Source organism: Monomorium pharaonis, unplaced genomic scaffold (assembly GCF_013373865.1).
Source record: "Monomorium pharaonis isolate MP-MQ-018 unplaced genomic scaffold, ASM1337386v2 scaffold_596, whole genome shotgun sequence".
Classification (NCBI taxonomy): Eukaryota; Metazoa; Arthropoda; class Insecta; order Hymenoptera; family Formicidae; genus Monomorium; species Monomorium pharaonis.
In genome coordinates, this window is record NW_023415908.1 from 3270 (window position 1) to 24416 (window position 21147).

The 21147-nt window shown below is 30.7% G+C and overlaps 4 protein-coding genes across 4 annotated transcripts; all 4 read right to left on the reverse strand.

Moving 5' to 3' along the window:
- Window positions 1–3581: 3581 nt before the first annotated feature.
- LOC105839821 (ribosomal RNA small subunit methyltransferase NEP1) lies at window positions 3582–5988 on the reverse strand. Its single transcript, XM_012686384.3, has 4 exons — window positions 5748–5988; window positions 4955–5198; window positions 4501–4709; window positions 3582–4421 (listed from the first exon to the last, which is right to left on the reverse strand). Exons 1-4 carry the CDS (start codon window positions 5886–5888, stop codon window positions 4308–4310), a joined length of 708 nt encoding a protein of 235 aa, XP_012541838.2. The 5' UTR covers window positions 5889–5988; the 3' UTR covers window positions 3582–4307.
- A 1298-nt stretch (window positions 5989–7286) lies between these two features.
- Window positions 7287–9632, reverse strand: LOC105839823. Its single transcript, XM_012686385.3, has 2 exons — window positions 9477–9632; window positions 7287–7567 (listed from the first exon to the last, which is right to left on the reverse strand). The coding sequence occupies exons 1-2, from the start codon at window positions 9591–9593 to the stop codon at window positions 7349–7351; spliced, it is 336 nt and encodes a 111-aa protein (XP_012541839.1). The 5' UTR covers window positions 9594–9632; the 3' UTR covers window positions 7287–7348.
- Window positions 9633–10793: 1161 nt separating this feature from the next.
- LOC105839819 lies at window positions 10794–12900 on the reverse strand. Its single transcript, XM_028194623.2, has 4 exons — window positions 12646–12900; window positions 12435–12550; window positions 11899–12252; window positions 10794–11007 (listed from the first exon to the last, which is right to left on the reverse strand). Exons 1-4 carry the CDS (start codon window positions 12790–12792, stop codon window positions 10821–10823), a joined length of 804 nt encoding a protein of 267 aa, XP_028050424.2. The 5' UTR covers window positions 12793–12900; the 3' UTR covers window positions 10794–10820.
- A 378-nt stretch (window positions 12901–13278) lies between these two features.
- On the reverse strand, window positions 13279–16297 carry LOC105839820. Its single transcript, XM_036295063.1, has 2 exons — window positions 16029–16297; window positions 13279–13498 (listed from the first exon to the last, which is right to left on the reverse strand). Exons 1-2 carry the CDS (start codon window positions 16216–16218, stop codon window positions 13341–13343), a joined length of 348 nt encoding a protein of 115 aa, XP_036150956.1. The 5' UTR covers window positions 16219–16297; the 3' UTR covers window positions 13279–13340.
- Between the last annotated feature and the right edge of the window lie 4850 nt (window positions 16298–21147).

The window sequence follows — 21147 nt, forward strand, 5'->3', positions numbered from 1 at the left end:
TGCACGGAACTTCCTCCATTCTTATAACAACTGTACTGAGACGCTTACTTCAAACGCCTGCCAAATGTAAACTAAGCATATTTTTTGGTTGAAACTGTGGGACAGTTTAAAGAGTGTTGCTATCTGCCCATATATTACAAAATTTATTGTGACATTTGCGAAAATTTACCTTAATATTGAACGACCCTTGTATATAATGATAAGTTTCTCTAAAATTTATGATAAGTATATTTTAAGACTATTATAAAAAAATATTTTTTATTAAAGATAATTGTTACTTATTAGAAGAAAAAAGTGAATTAAATAATCGTTTTTCGTGGGAATAGTATAAATATTTTTGTGTATTTTTTAAATTTTTATTATGTATTTTAAATGTTAAAGATTTAATGTGAAGAAATAAATTTGTTACACAACTACATTAGAGTTTATATTTTTGTTGGTCTTAAAATTGTTTTTTAAATGTATTGTCAAGATAATATTTATATTTATTTTATTAACAATTAAAAACTAAATATTTAAGACAAACATTTCGGACATTAAAAACAAGAAAATTTAATTTGTCGAATATTAGTTCGGCAAATATAACTAATTCAGATACTTTACAAGTTTTTATTATTTACGAAATACTAAATTGTACCATTTTTTGCTAAAATCAGATAATGATGTAATTTTAGTAAAGTTAGCCTACTTTTTTACTGTACCAAAAAAACTTGATAGATTTTTAAAAAAATATAGATAATCTAAGCTACGAAAAAAAAACAGGTTGTATACGAAATTAATTGTGCAAATTTGAAAGTCTCGAATATTGACCAAATTAATCATTTGGGTACATACGCATATAACAACAAATACATCAATGATATAAAAAAATATGATAGTTGTCTGTAAGCATTAATTAAATAAAATCACGAATCTGATTGAAAAAAAAAAGTGTATTTTACACTGCGAAAGCATGCGAGAAAGAAGGAAATTACAAAAACGGTCTTCATAAAAAGAAGGACGTTAATAATTTACAATCTAACATAGAGAATTAACATATAAGAGAACTTAATACGATATGTAACAGAGTTATTAAGTCAGCATAATAAATTTGTTTTTTTATTGTCCTTCCCTCAACATCGTCATTTTGACGGTTGCTTTCCTTCGATGAGGACATGTTTTTAAAGTTTACATATCCAAATTATAATCAATCATCAAATATGACGTACGAAACAATAAATAATATTCATGAATATAATTGTTGAGGTATGTTGTTTATTTGATCATGTTTTAACTATTACTTGATTTCAGTATTTAAACTTTGGTCTCGTAGATATACACTTATGATTCAGTAAAATGTTTCGTAAAAGTTTTCTGTAAAATATATTATAAATTGTATTACAAAAGGATCGAAAACGACGGAACGTCGTGAAACGTTATGACGCTTGTTTAAAGTTCTTAAAAAAATTACCAGTTAGGTCTATTAAGAGTTCCGATTAATATTGTTTAATATTGCTAATCATTACTAATCTGTTTTCATCTATTTTCGGAATAATTAAAAAATTCAAAATTTTTTCTATTTTTTCTATTTATGAATGCATAAATAATGGTTTTATATATTATATTTTAGCTAATTGTATAATTAGATTATTTTATATCACAAATCTTTACAAAAGTTTAACAATTTTGACTCTGCATCGTTACATGTTCGTTGTAACGGTGTTTAGTTATTGAAACATTTATCTTGCAGTTTTTTTCAACAAACATCCTAAATAAACCTAAATAAAATACCTAAGTAAATACAATATCCATAATATATATATATATAACTCTAAAATATATATATAGACTTCGACCTCGTTATCTGGTTAGATAACTTTTATGACTCATTGGTTGTCTTTTCTTATGATTTAAAATTTTTTCCTAAATTTCGACCATCAATTAACTCTATTAAACTCATTTTCTATTAAAAATTCCTGAACTCCAATCGGAGAAGCCAAAACTGTAAAAAGTCCTGCTGAAGCATGGAATTTACTCTTTACTGATGATATGATGATATAAATGAATACTTCTTCATACCAATGAAGAAATCCGTCGCTGCCGTAAGACTGCGGAAGGAGCAGTAGCATTCGTCACATATAGTAACTTGAACTTAGTGGAACTGAAAGATTTTATCAGGATGTAACACTTCTCGGGTTACAAAAGACATGTAACATCTTCGTGACTTATTGTTTGAATTCGGTTCGATATTGTACCGCACAACCATGTTGAACAATTTAAATTTCTTCTGACGGTGATACGTTTCGATGAAGAGACAAGAGTTGTTCAAAGAAAAACAGACAATATGGTTGCAATTCATCAATTATGAAATGATTTTATTGCAAACTGCACGCAATATTATTCACCAGTTTCGTATTGCACCATCGACGATTAGCTGCTTTCCTTTCGTGCACGTTGTTCGTTCAAAGTGACCATCGGCAAGAGACCAGAATATGGCACAAAAATGTGCAAAAATTTTACATGTATACAGCAGAGCCATATTGCAGAAACGTTAAAAAAAAACAAAATGTACCGTCATATTATATACGCAAGCTATATGAACCTCTTCATGGCAATTTGCGGAATATTATCTGTGAAAACTCGTTTTCTTCAATTGAAATATTCGATAGTATAGTATGATCTCGAAATACTCGCCAACTATGATGGTTCGAACACTAAGGGAAAACAAAAAACACGTTCCCTCGATCTTGATAAACAAAACTTGTTAATTCATCGAAATTTTTATATATTCAATGAGACGCTTGTGAAATATATATGTCCTAAAAACACAGAAACTTGTTTTACTACTTTCTTCCTTTCATCAAATTGCTGAAAGTGATCCTACTTCTCAGAAGCCAACTATAGTACTCTTTTGCGACATAAAAAAGAGGAACAGATTGCTTTGATTATATGTGCCAAGAATATAGCACCGCAAGAAAAAACCAACTGGTGGCCGATGAGTTTGGTTGTGGTATAATATGTTAGACTAGGAAGGTATGAAAGTCGTCTTGCACAATTTCAACCTTGAAAGCCAGGAACTGGAACTCAGTTGACGAGATTTCTTAAAAGAGCTTATTCACGAACTTATCGAACCTTACCTATGTGTAAGACTCACAATTCCTAATATTCACAGAGAATTAGGCACTTCCATCAAAGCTATTCTACAATTGGAAACAACAACGCCAAGTTTTACAGTCGGTAGACTGTCATAAGAAGACACTCAGAAGAAATGAGGACGTTGCTGTATCAGGAACTTGGGCAGAAAAATTAAGATTTTCTATAAAAAGTGTAATCGCCCTGTCTGTAAAGAACATTGTTATCTGTGTTCTCAGACTAAGCTTTTAAATTTTTTCATAAATTAAATATTTTTCTTTTATATTGTCTATTTACTCGTCATTAATAAGCTTTGTTTATTACTACTCATGCAAAAGTTCATTAAATTACGATTTAAATGTGTGAATTTTATTATTTTTAAATTCATTTTCCCTTTTATTACTTTTTGAAAATTTGTAACATTTATTTCTTTAAAAAATATACTTAAAAAACCATTAAAACACCTTACATGGTCTTAAAGTGCATTTATTTTTCTTTTAAGATAGTACAAAATTTTAATTTTGTTTTATTTGTTAACTTGTTATATACATCATAGTTTTCCTCATTGATAAAATACGAAGAAAATGCACTATTTAACTATTAATTTATAGCTGATAAGAAAAATTGAGACACTCGAGAGATTTGAGATGTCATACCATCCCACTTTTGCCTTTAAAGTTCAGCAAATTCGGTTTTGTCTTCTAGGGTTAATTCTATCCAAATTATTGAATAGATCATGTAACGATACACATTATTTTTCTTTCTTTTTAAGAATACCTCAATCGGTATTTTTTTATTAGAAAGTGTCACGTCGTTAGCGATTATTTAACAAAATTCTATTTTTTTTTTTTTTTTACGAAAATCTTTCTAGGTGCTTATTTGAAATTTCCTGCACAAACCTTGACATTTATTTTATGTAATCGATATAAATTCTAATTTGTATTCAATTGTTTCTTATATTTGAATTTGTTGCAATATGTCTGTTAATGCTCACAAGTTTGTCTTTTTTTTTCAACAATTTTATCATATTCATATTAATATAATATATACATGTTAAATACCTGTTTAGAAAAAAATCGAAAACACCGAAAAAGATCATAAATTCATTTCACAAAGAAAAAATTACTCAAATTGTAAGTCTTTCTTGCAATTGATATAAAATCAAAATTAAATACATAAAACTCCATGGCTTTTTATTAGACAATTCCCCAAACTTCTTCAAATGCTGTACATAGTTTACTACATGTAACAGCACCTGAAAGAGGATAATTACTGATTGAAAAAGTTTCTTCTGTATAATCTGCTTTGACCTAAAATTAAACAAAAATATTAAGTATTTGTATAATATATTAAAAAATATAATATTAATATTACTTTGTAAAACCTTACTTGTCCATGTGCCATAGCTCCGACTACAATAGCAATTGGATCTTTATCAGGAACAAGTTCTCGTGGATTCAACACTTTGTTTGCACTAAATGACATTAATAGCTTATGACAACCAACTGGCAGATGGTTCGTAACAGGATTCTTAATTACTTTAAGAAGTTTCATTGGCCCATCTGATGCTCTGACACCATATTTATGTAATAATTGTACTGTAATAAAATACTTGGTATATTAATGATAAATTCAGATAAATAGTAAGTGGAAACCATTAGGTTTACATTTAGTTTTATACAACTTGAGGTAATGTAACTTTATTTAAATTATAAGTAAAATAAAAAGATATATATTACATATAAATGTAATATACTGTACAGATAATACATAATTTCTGTAAGTATCAAATAAAGTTTATCTATTACATATAGTATATTAAAAATCAAGTGTCTATATTTACCCATCAATCCAGCAAAACGTTTAAATGTTCTCGGTATCCTAGTTTGTGGATTAATTTCTATCAACACATTTTTTTCTGTATGTATGTAAACTTGTAACAATCCAGCTCGATTTAGCGGACTGTCCATTAACATTAACAGACACTGATGAGCAATATCTGGCCTACAGGTGCCCGGATCGCGATTATTTTTCTTCAAAATGTTTGTGTGATCATCGCAGTTTAACAATTCAAAACTATTTCCAACCTGCAATTAAACTTATGCTTGTAAATATGGAAAAATTAAAATCAGAAATGCAAAGTAATAATAAAAAATAATATTTTTATCGTTGAAAAAAAAAGTATTGTTAAATTTAAAATATGGTCTACAATACATGGAGTAAGCATGGAGCAAGAAGTAACAGTAGGCGTAAGGGCATAAACAAAATAAATTAATTTTATTTCCTCCTCCATCTTTTACACTTATGCTTGGCGCAGGAAAAGCTGTGAATAATGCAAACAATGCTGTTAGTTTTATAAAATTGTAAAAAATTATATGGCAAATCGTTATGTAAGGTCTACAATGTCAGCAGGAGTAATGGTGTAGAAGTAAGAAGTAAGAAATATGAAATGAGATTTGCCCATTTCGTTTACTCCCAGTTTTTAATTGGGAAATTGTTACTCTTACTCCTTACTCCATTATTCCTGCTGACATTGTAGATCTTGCATTACTCTTATTCCTTAATCTACATTTACTCCATGTATTGTAGATCACGCTTTAAATATTAATAATAAGAAAAAGAAAATATAACCTTACTTTCACTGATTCTAGTTGAGCATTTTCTAGTATAACGATAAGACGTTTTTCTTGATTCTTAATGTGACCTATTTGCAAATGTGTAGGACCTGGATCATATTCGTAATCACTCTCATCACGCTTTTTCCTCTTATTCCCCATTTTAAAGGTTTAAAATAATTATTAAAGTTAAATTATATGTATATGTACGTAACACATGCGACTGGATGCGATAGTATCAACACAACTGCACACACGTGATAGACTGTTCTGAAGCTGTTCCAACTCGTCGTTAGATGGCGAAACAATGTCACATTTGTATTGAGATCATAATCGCTTTCTCTCTTCTTTCTCTCTCTTTTTCTCTCTCTCTCTCTCTCTCTCTCTCTCTCTCTCTATTTCTCTTTTTATTTCTCTTCCTTTCTAAATCTAAATTTATGTATAAAAACTATTTTTACAAATAATTGTTACATTATATAATTATAATCCTAGGCTTGAAATTCCATCATAGATCATATAATATTAAAAATCATGTTTCTTTAAAGAATTAAACATTGTTTTGATTTAAACGTATTTTAAATATATTCTATCAATTTTTTTATATGATTATATTAATCTTATATTACATTTCATGTTTTAATATAAGAATTTAATATGCAATAATTGTTTTCAAATATTTAAATTTATTTGTGTCTAAGAATTTCAAAAATATATACAGAAACATTTTAATTATATATTAACCCCTTCGCTGTGGATGACACATATATGTGTATTTCAAAAAAAAAGTTAAACTACCGAAATTTTTACAGTGGCAACAACTTTGGCATTCCAAAGTTTTTGGGGTCGCTGAATTCGAATTTAAGGTGCCTTTTCACGCTGACGTTTTTAGACATCACGTGACTAAAAATCACGAATGGGTATCTTTATTTTTAGTCATGTGATGTCTTTTGACGCTGAAAATGAGCGTCAAGCGTCTAAATTACAAAATTCAGCATGGCGGATCCAATATAGCGCATCGAAATTTTAAAAAATAATTAGATTTTTTGAAAATTAGTTTCTATAGGTGTTTTGAATGGTTAAATCTAAATTTTATAAAATTACAAAATTTAAAATGGGAATCCAATTAATATGACGTATTAAAGTTTTAAAAAATAGTCATATTTTCTTGAAAATGGGTTTCTATATTGGATCCATTTTTAATTTTGAAATTTTGATCTTAAATTCAAAATCAGCGACCCCAAAAATGTAAAAAATAAATTTGTGGATAAAATTGTAAAACTTTTTACCACAAAAATGGCAAAGATTTCTGTCCCATAGTTAAAGGGTTAAGCAGACGTATATATGTTCAAATATTGAAATTTTGAGGTTGAGATGATAGAGAAGAAAATTGAGATGAAAGAGACAAAAATGGAAGTATACTAGGACTGTTAAAAATCTTTTTTGTTGTTGAGGATGCTTTCAGAGAATAATTGTTTAAAAAAGATCACATTTCCTCTCCATTATTTTAATTTGTTATAATTGGTTATATGCATTTTTATTATTTGAAAAATAAAAGTATAATTCAAAATATAGATCGAAGTATAGGTTTACAACAGCTGGTTTTTTTTTCATATTTGTACAATTCATCTTCTAAAAATGAATCCTTTACGACGACTCTTGGTATCGACGAGCAACTGTGCTTGTCTTTTTAATATATTTCGCGATGGTACTTCATCCTCATCCTCTGAAAGGGCAGCAACTGGAGTCGTACAGGATAGAAACCTTGGAAACAATGGCCCGTCACTGTTTACACGCATTGTTCTGCCTTCAACCGAAGTCGTAGCGATCGACATTGTTTCTATCTGAAAAACAAAGGCAAGATCAATCGCGTTAATTTAGAAGTCATTTGAATTTCTATTCACAGAAATCACGCGAGTTCAAGAAATTGCTCGCAATACAATACAGCAACGGAACGAATATTTATATATTATAAAAGGTAACATTTTTTAATCTAAAGTCACATGATTGTCTATAAAAATAAATAATTACCTTTTTATAAATAATGGATTAATACGACAATAAAAATATGTTACAATATAAATATTATTACTGCTATCATAAAAAATAAATAACATGTATAAATTATATAAATATAATATTTTACAAAGTATTATTATATGATGCTGAAAAACTACAATCTGGAACTGTTTTAGGAAATCATTAGGAACTTTTCAGTCGGCGGTTTGGAAGATCTTGCTCTCACTATCTCCATTTGCCATTTGCTTCGGGTTTTTATGTCAAAAAGATCAATGACAAGATATATAAACAGGTGATTCTTGTAACGGCTGGATATCGGTCGATCGTTACCTTCACATCTATTAACGATGGATATCATTCTATACTGTAGAGAATTCTTCAGAGATCGCTGGAATAAGGTCTTATTGACGGAAGTGCAATAAACGCTAATAGGTAAGGGCAATTCTTGTTTTTAAAATAGCTTATCATATTAGAATTTTCTAGCTCAAAATTTTTTTCTGCGACCGGCAAATATTGGATTAGCTAGTGCTCATTGCTCTTTACACTAATCTTTAAGTAATAAAGCTTTTTCGTCTTTAACAGAAAGGGCTTTTGTATCATGCTTTACCAACTTTATATAATAGCATAGTTTCTTCAGAATTATAATTCTTTAACTGAGAGGATATAATTTGTTTTATTTTTAACAATGCGGTTCGCTGTTGGAGATACATTGTTTTAATCTTATCTCATGTTGCATCTTAAATTTAGCCCATTATTATTTTTCAGAAACATCAAGGAAATTTCGACATGACTCATTGAGAAAAACTACCGTTTTTCACATCTATAGAAATGTTATACGTGTCGTAATGTACTTGTACAGGTCTTCCTGTAGGGCGATTAATCTTTCCATTTTACTTTCAGGATATATAACTCGTTACAACTCATGAAAACTTCACTGGACTCACGATCGCCGCGTCGAAAGCCAGAAAGAGGGAAGAGAAAATGTGTGATGTTAAATGAAACGGATATATGGTTAAATTATAGTAATTAATAATAAAATTATAGTAATAGATTAAATTATAGTACACTATATGTATAAGCCATATTGCTGTAGAATAAAGATCTTATAATCAGAATTGCGACAAATGGGGTTTGTCTTTTTCCAGATAGCACAAAACATCAGGATTATATTGAATACTATTGAATCTAGGATATCCTAGGATATTTATGAACTGTTTGGTTGTGTTATTAAAAATATTCTTTTATCTGCACATATGACTATTTTTAATAATAAATACATATCATGTATGCAGATAGTTCAACGTTTTCAGAATTATTTCAAATATATCCATAACGTCCTGAGATATTCTCCAGGACTCTCAGTGAATTAAAATGTTGCATACTGACGACGTTTTTCGGATGTTCATAAAAGGTCTGCGTAAATGTTCTCTTATTACAGGAAGTCCAAACGAGACTGTCCAAGACATATTTTAGACATCCAGTTTTTATAAATGAGATTTTTCATGACATCGAGACGTCGAATTATTGTTTGGGAAATTAAGTTCAGTTATGTTTGTTTTCTACTCTAATTTGGGACTGAGAACGAATTTGTTATTACAAATAGAGTACGGAATCCTATTGCATTATATTATTTTTTATTTAAAGCAAACATAATAATGAATTTTATAATTACGATTACTTTCTAATAATTTTTTTATAAATAATTAAAATAATTTATAAATAGTTGAAACTAACCTTGTCTGGCAAAACTCCGTCTACTGTTTCAAGATATTTATCGGAGGCGCTTAAAATATCCATTCCATGTTTGACTTTATTGTTTAACAATTCGATAATTGCTAAAGTATCATCCATTTCAATATCTTTAAGCAAAGGAGTATCTGTAACATGCTATAAATGTGTGTCTTTATTGTAAATGTTAAAATATGTAGTATTACAAAAATAGATAATTGTCTTTAAGAATTAAAAACTTCAATATAGTAAAACATCTTGCAGCAAATTATTAAAAGAAAGAAAATTTATTTATTTGCTAAAACCAGAATGCTTTTATTCAATTTTACTGAAATTAATCCTATAAATATAAAGATGCCTGTACATATAATTATTATTTCTTAATGATCTTCAATAATTAAGATGCATGATTCTGATACATAAATTATACAAATAATAATCTGTAAAAATCTGTAAAAATTATTAATGTCTGAATAAAGAATTGAGTTTTGGCCAGAGAGCCAAGGACGTTTACCGAAGCGTTGGCGCAAGCATATCCAAAAAGATACAATTTGTATCAGAAATTATCGACTGTTAGATTCTATGTACATTTCCGATAGAATCAATAATGAATTTTTTACACGGTGCGCTTCGTGTTACCGCACTGTTTATTTTCTATCGAGTGTATCGAGGTGTTAATGCATGGGGTTGGCGATACTATTCGAGGTGAGAATTACAGAACGCGAGTTATTCTGGAAAATCCATCGACTATACAAGATGGGTGACGCTAGGGGTGTCAAGGGTTCCAGGAACAATAAATAGTCGAAGATGCTCACTACAGCCAGACATCACTAAAGGCGGTTTTACTAATTCAATTAGGCGTTTACACGGCACTTCCATTTCGACATTACGGTCTTCATCTACCGAATATGTTCCCTCGTACGTGATAATTCGTAGGGACACGTTGTCCGCACACCGCGTAAGGAAAAGCGTTAATTAAGATCCTTCTCTTTGAAAAGTGACCATTCAATACTTCTTTGTCATTATTTTTGTTTAGCTAATCATCACGCGGGTTTGAAAATTCAAATTTATGTATTTTGATTTATCTTTATTCTTCTAATCTACTTATAGTCTTCAAACTTACAAGATCATTAGAATTATTTAAAAAATAAGCCACGTAAAGAATTATTAAGAAACAATAGCATTTTTTAGCAGAACTAAAAACTTTTAAAATTACGCATTATCACAAAAAATAATAATTATTAAAAATGCTATTTTATATGGAGAAATTATACACTTTATTTCAGATTTGTAAAATGATGATTGTGAGGCCTTTCTAAGCACAGGATCTGTCTTGAGCTGTCAAACCGTTTAGAATCTGTCGTCCATGAGTTTATAATTAATAACTCTCACCTGGAACTTTTCACACAGTTTATACAGTACGTCAGTTACTTCGTTTAAGAGATCGCGGATCCGTTGACTTGCACGCTCGGCTCTTTCTCTGCGAAATCGCTGTTCATCGATTTGCGAGTTGAGTTTTGCCATTATTTCCGCGTTTCTGAAATGTTTAACATGACGTTGCAAAATTGATCACTGTAGCGAATTAAACCTATAATTTAAGACATCAGTTTTTTACAGGTATTCTAACATACGTAGAGTCAAATTAAGAATGGACTTTTGATGCAAATTTGAAATTTTAAATAGGAAATAAGTATCTATAATTTGAATTTAAGTAAATATTTTAAACTAAAGATTTTATATGTAAATTATTTGCATAAATGTTTTCTTCTCATTTCAACTCTCTTACACAGTTTTAATAATTTTTTTTAATACAATAGATTAAATTAATTGATTTAATTTCCCTAATAGATTAATATATTATTAATAATTATACTCTATAATTATAAAGGTATATTTACAAAAATAGATGTAGAATTACTGACATTTTGTAAAATAGCTGTTTGTTGTAATTAATTTTTAAAGAATATTTTGGCAAAACTGTGTAATATAATGAATTATCTTATATAATAGTAAACTTACAAGCTTAATTTAAAAAAAAATTGTTTATAATAAAGAAAAAATATTTTAACTAGGCACATTATGTATAAAACATTTAGAAAATATTGATCTATATATATATTTACAAAAATGCATAATTATTCTTAAATTATAATGTAAAACTGTTACAACATAAAATAATTTACATATTCAGCATGATAACATTTTAAATAAAAAATTAAATTTTTGAAATAATATATTGAGATTTCAAACTTAGATTTGTCTAATTTTTGACAAATATTATTTAGAAACTTCAATTCAAAACTGCTGCATTGTGGTACGTTCTTAGCTTAATTATTACAAATGTTACAATTATTGGCCAATATTTGTCTATCAGAATAGTAGATTTTTAAATAAATTTAATATTGATTTTTATTGTTAAAAAACTAACTGTTCGGCGTTTTTTGTTTCCGAAAATTTCCTTGTCTCTATTTCAACATTGAGCTCCTGTCTCTTCTTTTCCAACATTATCTTTTCCTGCTCCGTTGCAGTTCGCATTTTCTGTAGACTCTCTTTGGTCGCCTGCTGACCCAGAAACCGGTTCAGAACTTCCTCGGACCTGGACACTCCGGTGGCGCTCCGTAGCTTGGCGAACGCCTGCTCCAATCGCGTCAGTTCGTCCTTGATCATGTCCTCTTGTACCTGTACACTTTTCCCACGTGTTTCGAAATCGTCTCGCGGACGAGTATGGAATATCATACGCTCCAACCGCTCCAATTCCATCTTTCGTTCCGACACGCGTTGCCTGATTACACAGAAAAATGTCAAATGACAATTTATATTGGTGACGTGCTAGTCGCCAGGAAAATTTTTGTGAGATTGTTATTGATTATTAGAAGAGATTTGTCAGTACTGTGATTATATAGCAGATGTAGTCGCAATAGCGTTAAAATGATGATTTTTTTTAAATGCAAAGTTATTGTGGACCTGTACTCCTTGATGATGGAGTCGCGTTTTTTGCTGGAATTTGTCTCTTCAATTTCCTCTTTCACCAGAGTCTCTTGAGTGCTGTCTTTCAATTCTATCGCTTCCTTCTTCACTCCCTGCAATCAACGGTATGAACTGAAATGTGTCATCAAAACATTTCTATTACTCTATTTACGTTCATTATTAGTTGTTACTCTTTTTACGGTCTTGCCTTTAACCGCTTGATCTCATTTTCCTGTTGCTTTATACTGTCTTCCAAATCTTTTAAGGAAAAAGCGTAAAAGACCGATTTTTCTTTTAATTCAGAGCAGACTGAACGGTATTTCATGCGTGCAATATTTGCATTAATTTGCATCATTCGGATATGCTCCAGTCGTACTTCTAAATTCTCGATTTTCTGTAAAGGCGGATAAAGAGAGAGAGAGAGAAAAAGAAAAAAAAAGAAAGAAAAAGAGAGAGAGAGAGAGAGAGAATATGTAATGCGCTTGTAAAAATTATCACAAAGTGTATCGCAAATTTAGATTAAATTACCTTCTTCATAGGATTTTCTGTCTTCTTTTCGAACACGCAATGATTGCGTTTACGCGTCAATTCTTTGCTTTCTGTTTGTAAATTATTCAATGTATGCTTGTGCTAATAGAATATAGATATTAATATATTAATTCATCTGCTATCCCTAGAGATTAATATACATATTATAGCTACTTGCCTTTTCTTTTTCATACTTAAATAGATCTAGTTTCTTCCTTAGACGCACGTTGTTCTCACTTGCCGTGGTTATAATCTCCTGCAAATTACATTTGTTTACGCAAGAAATCGAATCGCGACTGAGTAGAGCCGCACGTTCCATCGCTTCCTTGTTCTAAAAGATTTAACATTAAATTAATAAAAGCTAATCAGCTGTGTCTATTTTTCTTTTCTTCTTTTGGTAACCCACGTTACATTTTTTGCTCCTGCATATTTCATATAAAGATCTTTAACCTTCTTCTTGAGATCAGAAATTTTTTGCGCGTTTTCACGTTTCTTTGCATCGTATTCCTCAAAATTAGCCTTTCTTTGGCCCTCTGAAATAAAATATTATTATATATAGTATATTATTTGTTTCTATATTTTTGTTATTTATATTTTTCCTTAAAAATTTATAAAAGATCTATATTTAACAACGTTTATTTACTAAATGGATTTAAGAAAAAATATACTCCTTTTTCCTATAATAATTATACCTTTTGCTTTAAACATTATTAATTAGTTCAATAAATCACTGATAATAAAAGTTGTTATAAAATAAATAATAATTAAAGCACAAGAATAGCTGCTGAAAAGTTTCTGTAATAACAGCGCAGGATAAAGACACGTAAATCGTAATCGTAACTAATACTTGATCACGTATCAACCGATTATTTATCCGAGTGTACACCATTTTATATATTTATCTACACATACAAACGTATTTCGCAATGTAATAAACCCGTAACATCGCAGAAACGATTATACTTGATCGTAAGGTAGCGTGCTAATAATAAGTTGCTATCGTACCTAGACTTTAAGAAAAAGGAAAATAGAAAACGTTAAGCGTCGTGCGTGGTCGCAAATGCACTCAAGTGATACGTTAATTCAATCTCTGTCACGGGAAATGCAAATGTGTCTTGACTTATGAGGAATCGTGAAACTCGGCCGTTATTGCTGCCTAGATCTCTACACACGTGTGTAAGAATGGTAGATAAAACGACGACTATATAATAGTAATACTCCGAGAAGTAACTCTAACTAGGTTTAGAAAATCGAGCATACAACGATAGATAAATCCATTCAGCTGTCTCGATTTCCTGTAATAGCACGAGATCTTTAAAAGTCAAATTATTCAAGGCTCGGTTGCTATCAAAGCTGCTTATTATATTTGTATCGGAAATCTAATGTTGGCTTATTAATATAAATGTAAACACGCTGCAAGGATGTTACACATTGGGATTTATACACAATAATTTTTACTTATGTAAAAAATTTTGTTGATCGGTTATTTGTTTAGAAAACTAAAAATTAATTTGCAAGAATTATTCCGTCAAATTAAGATTCTACACTGAAAGAATGGATTTATTATTTCAACGAGACATACACGATTCTGTTCTGCTAAATATAATATAATAAGATATTACAAGTAGAATTTGATAGGTTTTATTATATTCCGATAATTCCTAGAAGATTTTTTTTTTTCGACATACTGATTAAATCTGTCAAATTTCTAATTTACAGACTTTTTTAGTATAAAATAATTGTAACTTATATAAAATATAAATATTATAAACATAATAATAAAATATCAAAAAATGTCTCATAAAGAAATAGAGTTAAATAATAAAAGAATAATAAAAATAATAAATAAAAATAAAATAATAAAGAAAAGTGTCTTTTACATTATTAACAGTATCTTATATATAACTTAACTTTTTTACTTTTTAGATCCGTAAGAAAAATTATAGATTTAGTTATACATTATTCATTATTATTAATATAATTATAATAAAATAATTTAACATAATACTGTAACTAAAAGAACTACAAATACACAAAAAGTCATATACGGTTATATTAATAATCAATAAATAATTTTTTTTAGTTACTATTAATATAAGTAATATATTGTTAAAATATTACTTTTTTTACAGGTAACAAACTTTCTATATTTGATATTTTTTATTTACGTTATATGAAACACTTATTGACCCAATTTTTTACAAGTTTTTCCACTATGTTTAACGTCATGATAGTCTTTCGCGATCAATAATTACGTAACTGAAATGCTGTCTTCTTGTGTTGTTCTATAACACGTAATCGACTTGATCGTATTTCATTAGATTTTGTTCTCCTTTTTTTTATTTTACTTTGCTGTATTATTTTTATACATTATTTTATACGTGAGATGTTATACTATATCAAATACTGGTTATTTCAGTTCGACTTGTTTGTATTTATTGTATAATACGACTCTGAAATGTCAGTAAGCTGTCTCTTTTTGGCACGCCTTGCTTTATGGTGTAATGAATATCTAGGTATTAAAATACATGTTTTACTTATACTGCATTACAACGCACTATTTTGGACTGTAAGATGCTACATAATTTTGTCGAGATTTGTACATGTAGTTTTTAAATTTTAATTAAATATATTTTTACCACAAAACATCAAAATTTTTTTAAATTAAAATAATTAAAAGTGTAGATGTAGATTTTGTCTTGAGTTTTTTCTAAATTTAATTCTGCAGAATTTTTTAATTTTTAGTTAAAAATAACGTTGTTATTTTTATTCTTTAAATACTCGAAAAATATTCTCTAAATATTTGAAAATATTCTCTAAATACTCGAAAACACAGGTGCTTTGAAATTGTTTAAAAAATTAAATTAGAAAAACAGACTTTAAGCAAATCAACAAACTTTTGTCATTAGAAAGTGAAACAATAGAAGTAGCACACTCCATATAAGTGTAAGATTTGACTCTGCATCTGACTTTGTCGTAGAGTTTTGCAGCACTGCATTTGTGGAGGGTTGTCAGGAACAGTATAAATTAAAGAAGGATGTTTTATGCGATTTTAGCCGTTACCTGACAACTGGATTTTCTTCTTAATTTCAACGATCTTTTTATTAAGCTCGTTTAATTTGTTCTCGGCAGTGGACGGAGTCAGATGTTCGGACATGTTTTCGTAAATGAGAAAGGGTGTCCACGTGGAACATTGTATCGACCTAATAATATCGTTCGTTGTCCGGACAACTCGAATCTGATTCTCCGACATTGTATAACGAGAATTGATATTATGTAAAGTGGATAATTTGAATTAAAAAAATTGTTGAAGATTAAAACTTAATAAAACATTATTGCATTTCTCTAAATAAAATGTTACATTTTTTATATTTTTTAATAGATTTTATTATATTTGAATTTAATATATATATATATATATGTTATAATGTACATATACAGTTTAAATTATTGTACAAAGTTGTTAAAGCTTAAAATTAATAAAATTTCTTATTATAGAATATTTTATCATTATAATTTGTAATCCCTTAATTTTGTAGTAATATTTTTAATAACACATCTAACTATATTATAAAAAAATATACTAACATATTAGTTTGTATAAAACATAGCCGATCACAAATATTCGATTCTGCATAAACCATGATGTATTAAAATTCTATGTATATATGTTTGAGGTATACTACAGTATCAAATAAGAAAGCGATATGAAATATCTATAAATAATAAAAGACAGATGTTAATTATTCAATAATTGTGTAATTTATTTGCATCGGCGAAAAACCAGTGTAATTGGATTTTATTAAAAAATTTGTTTTGCCGAATGCCATTCGTGCACGATATTATAAACATTCTGTCCAAATTTAGAAATGACGATCACGAGAAACATGTTTAGTGGACTAAATAAAAAATAATAATTGCTTGTTAAATTTAATGAGACAGGTAGATGTAAAATTTCGAAGTTTACATTATAAAGCGCAATTCTGGTAGCATGTATGAAATCCAGCATGTTTTGTTTGAGGCAAACGTATTATGACATAAAATTACGGTTCTTCAGATCGCTGACTTCTGATTTTACAGGAGATCGCAATAACTTCTGCTGGTTACAATTTGATCCCAGGACCAGGTCTTCAGTTCAGGATATGGTGCACAAGTGACGTGATAGCTGGCATAAAGAATTTTCTTTATGTCATCCAATCGTTGTCTTCTCTCCGATACAGATGCATTAAATTAACAGTCAGAAGAGATTATATGTATGAATACTACATATCAATTACATGAATGAACACATGTAACTGATATGTAGTAATTATTTCTTTTAATATATAAAATGCTCCAGATCACTTTTGCAATTGTCATTTGACTTCATCTTGTAACAAATATGTTAACTAATTTAATTACCGTTCACTTTGCTGAAAAGTATTACGTTTATGACATATAAAATTATACATAACGCTATAAATTGGCACAATAATAGTAATTAGATTATTTGAAATTTATTTGTTAAAAATAAAAAATATATGAATTTTAAAATTTCAAAAAAATATGGAAATATATCATATTTATATGACATATGATATTTTTATAATTTACATCACATTACTTTGGCGAGGAAATTTCTATAAAGTTATGTGTGATGTAATTATATAACTATCTTCGTTTTTCCATCTATTTTGTTTTCAGTGACGAATCGCACCAATTGGAGACCGACCGGGCGCATTGCGTTCCTTGGGACAATTGTATCGTGGCCGCACTACGTCGTCGTCGCTGGGCGCAGATGTTTGCAGTTCGATGATAAGGTTAATGGCATCATTAATAAGGCCAATAGGAAGCGCGTGTTTGCCGCTCCGTGCGTGCATCTCTCGTGCTGTGGTCACAAAAGGGTAGAGGAGATTATTCGTAAGGGCCTCTGCCTGCCTGCCTGCCTGCTTGCCTCCTTATATCTTCGCTTCTCCGGCAGAGGAGCATGGTCTTAAGACCGGGTTCACCGAATTATAATTCCGCATTTGTATTCGTTAAGGTGTCTGGCGGTTAAGGTCTACAGCCACGATGAATTCCGCGTTACACGCAATCAAGCGCTGCCGAGCGTTAATTAATGATCAAGCGCGCTATATGCTCTGCTCAGTGCGTCGACCGCAACTTGTTGCACATCGTCGGCCAGAGCATCGTTCTTTTTTGTTTGCACATAATTTTATATGCCCGAAATAGGCACAACACTCGAAAAAATGTGTCGCGCTGGATAGTTATGACAATTCTGGCGACAGATCTCGGTAGCTCTCGTATAGCTCTGTGCTTTGATATCATTTTTAAACAGAGTTCTACCGTTTAAAATTGTGCACATATTTTTAAATGCTCGAATTCAGCACGACACACGAAAAATGTGACGTGCTGGATAGTTATGACAATTCTGACGACAGATCTCGGTAGCTCTCGTATAGCTCTGTGCTTTGATATCATTTTTAAACAGAGTTCTACCGTTTAAAATTGTGCACATATTTTTAAATGCTCGAATTCAGCACGACACACGAAAAATGTGTCGTGCTAGATAGTTATGACAATTCTGGCGACAATTCTCGATAGTTCCCATATAGTTTTGTGCTTTAATATTGCTTTTAAACAGACAATTGTCGATAGTTCTGTGCTTTTGTAATGGAGTGTCCGCCATGAGATAAGAATCGGATATGAGTGATAAAACTAGTATTGATTAATTTCAACAATTCCAACCTGATCATTGTTTGAATATAATTCCAGAGAAATCAATATTCCATTGAAACACTTGATCCGCTTTGTGTCACAGTTTTGTACGCCCCTTTCATCACTGTAATAATAAAATTAATGCGTAAAAGAAATATTGATTAAATTTATAAAATATAAAATATTTTATTTACGTAAGGTTAATGCAATAAATTGAAAACATTATTTTACCAATATTTTAATATTTTGGTCTTTCGGTTATTTGGCAGAATGTCATTCAGGATAATTTCAGAGGTTTATTGTTTCTTCGTTATTTATTATTTGCTTATATTAATTTGCAATGTGTAATTATAACAAACTGCTAATATAATATACAAAGTATAATTACAATAACCTCTACTACAATTTTTTTTAGAAATAAATAAATGTATATATATATATATATATATATATACATTACAGAAAAACATTACTTAAAAAATAATATTAAAAATATTATTAAAATACAAAGAATTTAAACAATATAGTATTGTTGTTTTTTTTTGTAGGTTTTATATGCTTTTATTTTTTCAGGATTCTTGTATAAAAAATATAATTAAAATATCTAATTATAAAAATTTAGAACATTTTTTTATGTCCGCGATTTAATTAAGGCAAGCAATTAAGGTAGCATCATAGAAAAAGAATCAAGTGTTAATTAAAGACATCTTTCACATGAGATATACTTAATGAGATCCGTCATTAAGGATCCGTGAATATAGTGGCATATTAATTATTCCGATTCAACAAAATTAGCTATTTTTTGATGGACACACAGTATAAATTACTTACAGTAGTTCAATCATTAACTTTTAATATGTTCCTCAAGCGTTTAATAACTATGCAATTGATTTCAATTCTTTTAAAGGAAACTATTAAATTGACTTCAATATTCTTAAGCAAAAATTAGAAATTTTATAGATCTATATAGATTATAGATTTTGCTATTACATTTGAGTATCTGTGTAAAATTTGAACATAAGAATATAATTCTCTTGTTGTTTAAAAGTTATTTAATTTTTTGTTTGCGCTTGTATGATACTTATGTAAAATTGCTTGATATCCCCTAAAAAATTTCTGTTGATATAGACAGATTTCTTGATGTCACAAAAGACATGCGCGGCACGCAAAAGAAAGAATATACTTCTATTGAAAATATTCTTATTTTCGAATGTTAAATTACTGAAATGAAATTACAAATAAGTTAATATGTCATAAGTTAAGAGAAAAAGGAATCTCAAATAGAAAATAATATTAACTTAACGCTATTATTAAAACAATTATATCTTCTACATTTTTATTATAATATTAAAATAAAATAATTTTGTGCTGATATTTGAGATTATTAAATTCTTTAAAGAAGGGTATATTTCTTTCTTTCCTTTGTCAACCTATTTGCATAGAATAAAGGTTGCCGCGCGAGCTGTTCGGCGAGCCCGAATCATCCCCTCGAAGATGCACGAGAGCAAGTTGACGCCGCGCGAACGGAGTGCGTGCCGCGGCCGGCGTGCCGCTGTATCCGCGAGCTGATTGGCCGCCGCGATCGGTCGGCCATCCCGCGGCGTGCGGCGGCGGCGGCGACGGCGGCGCAGCGATACAGCGCGCGGTGGCAGGTGCGCGCGCACCGCGGAACTACTTTCAGCGCGTTAAGCGAACAATAGGGATCCCAGAAGTGTTTCGGACGCGGCCGTGTTCGTTTACGTTCGTGCCCGTATGCTTTTTTCCCCCGTAACCGCGCGAACACGCCGTGCCGTGCACCCTGGGGAACCGGTTGGCGGTGACCACGTATCCGCTGGTGACGCGCGTCGCGTACGATGCGCCCGGTCGAGTGACCGGACGCGCGTTATAATACACTAATACCGGACAAGTGTGCGTCGCGCCGGTGAGTGCTCGCCCGTTCGTCCGTCCGTCCGTCCGTTCGTTCGTCCGTTCGTCCGCGTTCGTCCGTTCGTTTCCCCGAGTGTGTGCGCGCCCGTGCTCCCTTCCGATGAGTGTGTGTCTACCCGACGTGTGTGGATAACAAAAGGGGGAAAGAAAAAAAAAAAGAAGAAATCACGGCACCATGTCGCTGCCACGGCCAAAATTGGATTACGCGCTCACGGTCGGACCGTTGTTGCTCGCGTTGCTGGCGTTCACCTGCGTGCCCGCGGTATCCGGTGAGTAGTACAAAGTTTGCGTATATTATATATTTGTGCGGCCCGCGGTCACAGCCACCGCCACATGTCGGCGTGTCGCGAGACCGCTGCTAGGCAACAGGATCGCGCGGAGCGACGCCGAGCGCCGGCGCGTTGGGCGACGCGTCGCCGTCGCGCGTCGCCGTCGCGCGTCGCTCGCTTTTGTTTATTCGTCTGGCTCGATTGCTCGCGATATTTCGCGTTGTCCTGTCCGAGAGGAAGATCGCTGCTCCGTCGCATCGTTTTCCCTCGACGGCCGACATTATTACCACGCT

Coding starts and splice junctions, on each gene's coding strand:
- LOC105839819 (XM_028194623.2), bottom strand. CDS start 12,792: ATGATGCAAATTAATGCAAATATTGCACGCATGAAATACCGTTCAGTC. Junction 12,551..12,645: donor ATGAGATCAAGCGGTTAAAG/GCAAGACCGTAA, acceptor CGTTGATTGCAG/GGAGTGAAGAAGGAAGCGAT. Junction 12,253..12,434: donor TCCATCATCAAGGAGTACAG/GTCCACAATAAC, acceptor CTGTGTAATCAG/GCAACGCGTGTCGGAACGAA.
- LOC105839821 (XM_012686384.3), bottom strand. CDS start 5,888: ATGGGGAATAAGAGGAAAAAGCGTGATGAGAGTGATTACGAATATGAT. Junction 5,199..5,747: donor CTCAACTAGAATCAGTGAAA/GTAAGGTTATAT, acceptor GTTTAATTGCAG/GTTGGAAATAGTTTTGAATT. Junction 4,710..4,954: donor ACGTTTTGCTGGATTGATGG/GTAAATATAGAC, acceptor ATTTTATTACAG/TACAATTATTACATAAATAT.
- LOC105839823 (XM_012686385.3), bottom strand. CDS start 9,593: ATGGATGATACTTTAGCAATTATCGAATTGTTAAACAATAAAGTCAAA. Junction 7,568..9,476: donor ACGGAGTTTTGCCAGACAAG/GTTAGTTTCAAC, acceptor TTTGTTTTTCAG/ATAGAAACAATGTCGATCGC.
- LOC105839820 (XM_036295063.1), bottom strand. CDS start 16,218: ATGTCGGAGAATCAGATTCGAGTTGTCCGGACAACGAACGATATTATT. Junction 13,499..16,028: donor GAAGAAAATCCAGTTGTCAG/GTAACGGCTAAA, acceptor ATTTTATTTCAG/AGGGCCAAAGAAAGGCTAAT.